Raw genomic sequence first — 7,425 nt, forward strand, 5'->3', positions numbered from 1 at the left:
ATCCCGAAATCCTCACTTTGCTCACATCGTGGGAGATTTGGAATGAGCAGGTCTTTCATAATAAAATTGCGCCATCTTTTGTATTTCTAGATAAGATTAGGGAAGAAACTCGTATGTGAATTATCGCGGGTGCTAAGCGATTGGACGAATTGATGCCGGAAGAGCAGGCTTTGTAATAACCACATTTAATTTCTGGCTAAACTTTTTTTGGACTAATAAATTGGGGTAAATCTTTCGCCCTCTTTTATCAAAAAGTATTCGAAATAACTTCGTACCTCTTTGTCAAACTTCATTGGTCGTCAGTGCCATCTTTTGTGCAATTCATTGCCTGTTTTCTTCAGTGCTTCAGTTCAGGTAGGTGTGTGAGAATCTCACTTGTGAGTGACACTCGAAATACAGTAATCCTCGTGTGGAAGTACGTGATTTCCGCCTAGATTTTTCTCTGCAACAAACTAGCCATGCATCCGTGATCTTCTCTTCTCGATGAAAATCTAAGCTTCTCACGTGTTCCTAAACAAAAATAAGCACCCGCCTTAACTTGTCATGAGATCCAATTTTAGACTCGGAGCTCCCAGCCACATATTTACCAAACCCTGCGAATGCACGCATATGCGTCTTGTCTCTTTTATCCTCTGCTTCCTCCACATGCCTCAAAGTTTAGCACATTTCCAACCGCAGCAGCACCATTATGGCCTGAAGGTTCTTGCTCCGGTCGTCGTGCAACATTTCAAGAACAGTTTGATCCAGGCACGCAGGATGCAGGAGGTCCAGCCGGACATGGATCGGCAGGTCGCCGAGCTCCGCGGCGAGCTGCGCAAGGTGCGGGAGGAGCGCGACCGCGCCCACCGCGTCCTTGAGGTGACGGAGTGGAAGGCGCTGGAGTCGGCGAACGACCGCACCACGATCGAGACGCTAGAGGCGGAACGGGACGCGTCGAGGGAGTCTGAGTCCCGGATGCTGGAGTCGCTCTCGCTGCAGACGAAGCAGCTGGAGATCACCATGATGGAGCTGGAAGAGGCCAGGCTGGAGATCGCGTCGCTCAGGGACACGGTGCAGAGTATCGAGGCCAGCGCCTGCGCCGCCGCCGCCGCGAAACCGAGGGGCCGGTACGACCGCGACCTGCAGCGGGTGAGCGGCGAGCTGCGGGTGGCGCTGGCGACGGAGGAAAAGAGCAAGCGGGCGATGGAGGAGCTGGTGCTGGCGCTTAAGGAGGTGAAAGCGGAGCTGTACGCGACGCGGCAGCAGCTGGCGCGCGCACAGCGAGAGGCGGAGACGGCCCGGCTCGAGTCCGACCGGCTGCACGTGTCCGTGAAGCGCAAGGACGACAAGCTCCGGGCGCTTTCCGACGAGGTGGCCCGGCTCCGCGCCGACGCCGAGGAGTCGGCTGCGAACTGGAGGGCCAAGGAGGCCGGGTTCACGGCGTGCATGAAGTCCACGGAGGCGGAGCTCGCCGAGTCCCGTCGCGAGAACTCGCGCCTCCTCGAGTCGCAGCGGTCCGGGCGGAACGAGGTGGCCAAGCTCCGGGACATCCTGAAGCATGCCGTCAAGGACAGCAAGTTGGTCAAGGAGGAGCTGGAGGAGGCGAAAAGTGAGAACGCGAAGCTCAAGGAGATGGTCGGCAACAAGGACAACGCCGTCAAGTGCACCAAGCAGGAGCTGGACTGCCTCCGCGTCAGCGAGGCCGCGGCGCGCGACAGCGTCAAGGAGCTGCAGAGCCTGCTGGTGGCCACGTCGTCCAGCCCCACCGCGTCCGTGGCTGCTTCCACAGGGAGGTCGTCCGACCTGGAGGAGGAGCCGTCGTCGCCGCAGCTGGGGATGGATCATCAGCTGCCTCTGCCTGCTGGCTGTGAGAACCGGCTGTCCACGGACGCCAAGGTGAAGCCGCCGGATGGGATGGTGCTGCCGCGGCAGATGTCGGAGAACTTCGAGGGGTCCGTGTACGACATTTTCGGGACGGTTGACGAGCAGAAGGGCGAGCAGCTGGGCGTGTTTACCAGGATGCCGAGTTTGCCTGGCCGGCGGCGCGTGGTCATGCGCAGGGTTGGCAGCCTATTCCGGTGGAAGAGCTTCAACAACAAATAGCTAGCTACTGCTGCTACCTGAAATTTGGAAGAGCTTATGTGTGTTCATGTCCTTGGTTGATTTTGGTAGTTTACCTTGGCGTCTTTGATCAGGCCGGCGGGAGTTTTGCTCGCCTACCTGCCCTCTGTTAGCTGTATCACCAAATTGCTGCTTGGAAATGCTATTTTACAACGGTTTTGCTAGTTTACCTTGTCGTCTTTGATCGTCATCCGTGCATATGAATTGTAATTTAAATTGCAAATGGTTTGCACTTAGATTTTTTTTTTCAGTTATAAGTGGGATGCAACTAAGAAAATTGGTCTAGATAGTTAGATTTTCGCTTCGTGATTGCAAAATAAGTTGATACCATCATATGACTAAGTTAATTCTTTGTTCGACAATCAATACCACATATATTCGTAGCCACAAATATTATACGGTAGAGATACATGAGTTGTCTACGGTGATTACAAAATAAAGTTTAAAAGAAACGACTACTTTTTCGGGATCTTCAAACTTTTTTTTTTGAGAGAGGAATTTTTTCTTCTTTTATGACACAATCTTATATTTATCTAATTTTGATATTTTACCTTGGCGTCTTTGATCAGGCCGGCAGAAGTTTTGCTCGCCTACCTACCGTCTGTTAGGTGTATATCCCCGAATTGCTGCATGGAAATGGTATTTTACAACGATTTTGCTAGTTCTCAGCTAAGTTACTACTTAGTTAGGTTCAACACCGTCCGATTGCATCGTGGTTCATGCATATAAGTTGTACATTGGATTGCAAATGAGTTTTTTCTGTTTCAAATGGAGTTGGAACTGAGATTGTTTTCAGTTGCAAGTGGAGATGTAGCTAAGGAAAATACTCTAAACCATTAGATTTGATTCATGAGTCGTGCTAGTTATTTTTTGTAATATAGGTTACAATTTAGATTTAATAACATTATCTGACTAAGAACTAAGTTAATTCTCAATCGACTAAAAATTAGCCAAACCTTTTTTACAAGCTCCCACCTTTAAAGGCCCTTGGCGCCTGACAATTCATATTCCTTATTCATTTTGATCATGTATCTAAGTATTGTGCTAAGATAAACTCAAACCATCTTGCAAAACTCCCCTTGAAAAATCACCAATAATTTATTTATCTGGAGGGATAATTGTGAGATATCCCCACAAATTTTCTTAATTTTTTAGCTTAATTTCTCTTCACCATATTAGTGTACTTTTAGAAAGAGTATATGAGAAAATTGGATGATATTGAGCCAAAGGGAGAGATTCCTCATATCCCCCCCCCCCCCCTTTGGGGTGAAAGTACGTGAGAAGTAAACAGGGCTTACAGAATTGGAAAATAACCTACTCCAGCCCTTTCCCTACTGACCCCATCGTCCACCCTCTTTCTCCTAAATGCAAGGGGACAATGGGGACGTATCATATTTCTCCTTGACTAGTAAGCTTGCACGTGCAATGCACGTTAAAAAAAAATATAATACAGAGTACATATTTTAAAATTTTATTATTTTGGTTTAATTGATTTTGTTGTAGTTTTGTTTATGGAGCCACTTAAATAGGTCGCATGACCCAATGGTGTAATCAATTGCTTCATGCAGGCACAACATATAGCAAAATTCAGGAAGCACAAAACCATGGAGTGTGGATTTTGTACACCCAAGCATGGGTGTGGGTGTTTTCTATACCATTGATGAAATTTTCGAGATTCGTGCTGCTGTTGGACACTTGAACATTTTAATTTTCTTTAGCATTTTATCGGTCACATCCTCACCTGCTTTTTTCCTGTCTTTTCTCCGCGCGACACGCGACACGAGCGTAAGCTTCAGCCAGTTCGACTGTAGGGAGAGATGCTCCGTGCCTGTCGGAAATAAAATAAGGTTTCCGGGCCAATTTTTCCTCTCTCCTTGGCTTCCTCCGCCGCAGAATCTCGCTCTCGCCGCCGGCGAAATTTCAGATTCTTCCTCCGCCCTGCACCTTGCGCGTTGTTTGCCGCTGTTAGATGTGCAGCGTCTGCGTTTAGCCGCCTTGGCGTCTGCTCAGCGTTGCAGCCATCCCCCACCCATCCTCTCCGCCGGCGGCGCGCAGTCACAAAACGTCATCGTCGGACCTCCATTTGTTCTCTCTCCCCTCCCCTTGACTTGCCTATGTACTTAGTGTGGACAGTGGCTGCCGGAACAAGTTCATAGCGGACAATTCCCCAGAGTTTGGAAGGGGTCGAATCGACACAGTCCGTCGTCTCCACCGTGCCGCCAGCGGCCCCAGCGCAGGTACACTACGTCCTTGCCAGAGCTCCTTCTCTAATCTCTTCCCCTCTCCTTCCCTCGATGATGTACTGAAGGCATCTTAGTCTTCGTGCAGGCAATGGCTACCAGGACAAGTCCCGGATGGGCATTTTCTCAGAACTTGTCGCTCGCGAACCTCCATTTCTTCATCTCTCTCTCCCCTCCCCTTGTCTTGCTGATGTACTGACGCGACTCGGGCCACGTGCAGGCAATGGATGTCATAAAAGTCCTGGATTGAGTGACGGCGCACTATGGGGAGCTTCTTCACGAGGAGGGGCGCCGTCGAGCGTGTCGCGCGCGGTGGCGCCATGGAGGAGCAGGCGAGGCGCAGCGCTGGGCAATGGAGGAGCGAATGATGTGACGTCCCTCGTCTGCATTCTCCGGCGCGTCGTTACAGAGGCGTGTGGGCGGCGACGACGCGGGCCCGCCTGGGCCCGATCTGGGGCCTGCTTGTCGCGGCCGCTGCGCGCGTCGACCTGAGCGACCGATGAAGCGACGGCGAACGGGACGGAACAGCGTGCGGCAGCGCGAAGTGGCTCCTGGCCTTTACGCAGCTCCTTGTGGCACCTGTGTCCTACAAGCCCTGTCAGCTCGTGCGGGAGCTCAGCCTCGTCGTGCTGCTGTTGCCGCGGAAGCTGCTCAAGCAATGGGCCTCCCCCGCGGCGGGCAAGAAGGAGCAGGGCGTTAGAAAAGTGACGCTGTCCAAGTAGAAGGCGGCGAGGGAGCGCGCTCACGCTGCTGGACCTTCCGGAGTTGCCGCCATCGCGCGCGTCTGCGCGGGGCTCAGCCGCGCTGCTCCATGGACAGCCTCTGGGCACGCCTTTGTCCGACGGAATTGCGGACGCGTGCTCGGTGCCGCCCCCTGCAGTGAGTGGGAGGCGGAAATGGCCGACAGAGCCGCTGCTCGTTTGCTTCTAATTTAGCTGACTTGTTCTTTTGGTTTAGTCTCGAGTTGGCAATTAGTTACATTAGCAGCGGGCAGACTTTTTTTAGCATCGTTTCTGTCCGATAACACCAAGCAAGAAATCCGTCCTGTACCAGCTAGTACGTCTGGTGTGTAAGCTGCTTCATGTTGTGTTTTGTCAACGATAAATGAAAATGGCTTAGACGATCTTGCGATTAAGAAAAGATCATGTTTTTCTTCTTAGACTCGGAAGATTCAGTACTCGACGTCCAGTCCAGAAGCTCTTCGGCAGCGGTGCTGGCTCCACTTACCTCGCCGGCGATCGCGGCCGGCAGCGGCTCGCAGGCTCCGAGCGTGAGCAGGTGCTTGACCGTCGTGTCGGAGAGTCACTCGCGTGACATCACCGCTCCAGAAGTAAAGGGGAAAGGAGAGGAAGCAGAACACGATGCTTGTGGTTGTGGAGAAGAACGAGAGGAAGAAGAAAGTAGAGCTGGTCGATGCGGCAAGGAATGGGGCGAATTTTTTTTAAATAATACACATTTTTTTGTTTATTTCAGAAATAATACTCGGTTTTGAGATATTTCAGAAATAATACACTGTCGGGTTCAGGAAACCCGAAATTTGAAACTCGGGGTAGAGGAACCCGAAATTTCAAAAATCGGGGTAGAGGAACCCGACTAATCCTGTTTCCGCGCGAAAAAGAAGGAATTGGGGTAGAGGAACCCGAAATTTCAGAATTAGGGTAGAGGAACCCGAAATTTCAAAAATCGGGGTAGAGTAACCCGAAATATGTGGGAATCTCGGGGTCGCCTAACCCGATTCACTAATATCGGGTTTCTAAAACCCGATTCTTTCTTTTCCTTTTCTTTTTCCTTTTTCGCCCTCCCGCCAAAAGAATAAGTCGGGTTCCTCTACCCCGATTTTGAAATTTCGGGTTCCTCTACCCCGAGTTTTAAATTTCGGGTTCAACGAACCCGACGGTGTATTATTTCTGAAATATCTCAAAACCGAGTATTATTTCTGAAATAAACAAAAAAAAGTGTATTATTTAAAAAAAATGCGCAGGAATGGGCCTGCCATAGCTGATTCCGTCCGCGTGTCCATGACACGGAGCAGTCGCTGTCTGGGAATCTTGCACGGGCTCTGTCTCACTTTACTCCAGGTCGTGGTCGTACGGGCCTGTTCGTGGGGCCCACCAACTTTACACAATTGAAGGAAAATGGAGTAAAATAATTTCTCTCACATGGCATCTTGTCCGAATCTTCAAGCATCCAACGGCTATCAAAGCACCCACACCCATGCTTGGGTGTACAAATGTATTTCCTAAAACCATGTACAAAATGAACAATGCCATCCGGAAAGATACTTTTTATGTGAACTCCAAAACAATATGAAATGACACAAAATGTTAATCCGGTGAAGGAGCATTGTCAACCATATATTTTTATGCCATATAATTTATATTTCATCAGATTACTTAGTGGTCTTGTATATAACAACATAGGGAACAATATAAGGGATATTCACTTTGGGACATAGGTGTAGATGCACCCATTGTTCAAAAATTATATTTCAAAATGTCCAAAAATTCAGAAAAAAATCAAGATGTATGTCTAGACATTCTATGTTTGTACAGAAAGTTAGGCAACAAAATGACATTTTTTGTGACCCATGCAAAAAAAGACAATTTTCGGTGCACCAAAAAGGGTTTCCACGGAACATTTTCTTGTCTTTTTTGTATAGGCCACAAACAATATCTTTTTACGCAATTTTTGTGTACGAACATATAATGTTCAAATGTACACACAGTTTTTTTTTTTAATGCATTTAAAATAAAAAGTATTTTTTTTTGCATAATGGGTGCATTTACTCGCGTGTGCCAAAACACCATGTCCACAATATAATCTCAACGTTAGCTGAACCAAAGCAAATGCCTAAAATTTTATTTTGCCGGAATGAAACGGAAGAGATATTCAATCCTGTCTTGGCCTATTCCCAAAAGCTTGAAATTAAATACTACGGAGTACATGAAAAGGTCAAGTACAAATGAAGAAGATAAAGAAGTACACATAGACCTAGGTGATGTCGCCCACCGCTAACGGGCTGGAATCTGACATACTACAGTACGATATTCTACGCTAGTACCACTTTCACTCTTCCCCTCTCATC

At 48.8% G+C, this 7,425-nt stretch overlaps 1 protein-coding gene across 1 annotated transcript; it reads left to right on the forward strand.

Annotated features, from left to right (window-relative positions):
• Positions 1-577: 577 nt before the first annotated feature.
• On the forward strand, positions 578-2,269 carry LOC127297043 (uncharacterized). The gene has a single exon (XM_051327296.2). It carries the CDS (start codon positions 610-612, stop codon positions 2,080-2,082), a length of 1,473 nt encoding a protein of 490 aa, XP_051183256.2. The 5' UTR covers positions 578-609; the 3' UTR covers positions 2,083-2,269.
• The last annotated feature ends 5,156 nt before the right edge of the window (positions 2,270-7,425 follow it).

Source organism: Lolium perenne, chromosome 4, assembly GCF_019359855.2.
Source record: "Lolium perenne isolate Kyuss_39 chromosome 4, Kyuss_2.0, whole genome shotgun sequence".
Lineage (NCBI taxonomy): Eukaryota > Viridiplantae > Streptophyta > Magnoliopsida > Poales > Poaceae > Lolium > Lolium perenne.

Excerpts from the sequence above, each read along its gene's own strand:
- LOC127297043 (XM_051327296.2), top strand. The coding sequence starts at position 610 with ATGCGTCTTGTCTCTTTTATCCTCTGCTTCCTCCACATGCCTCAAAGT.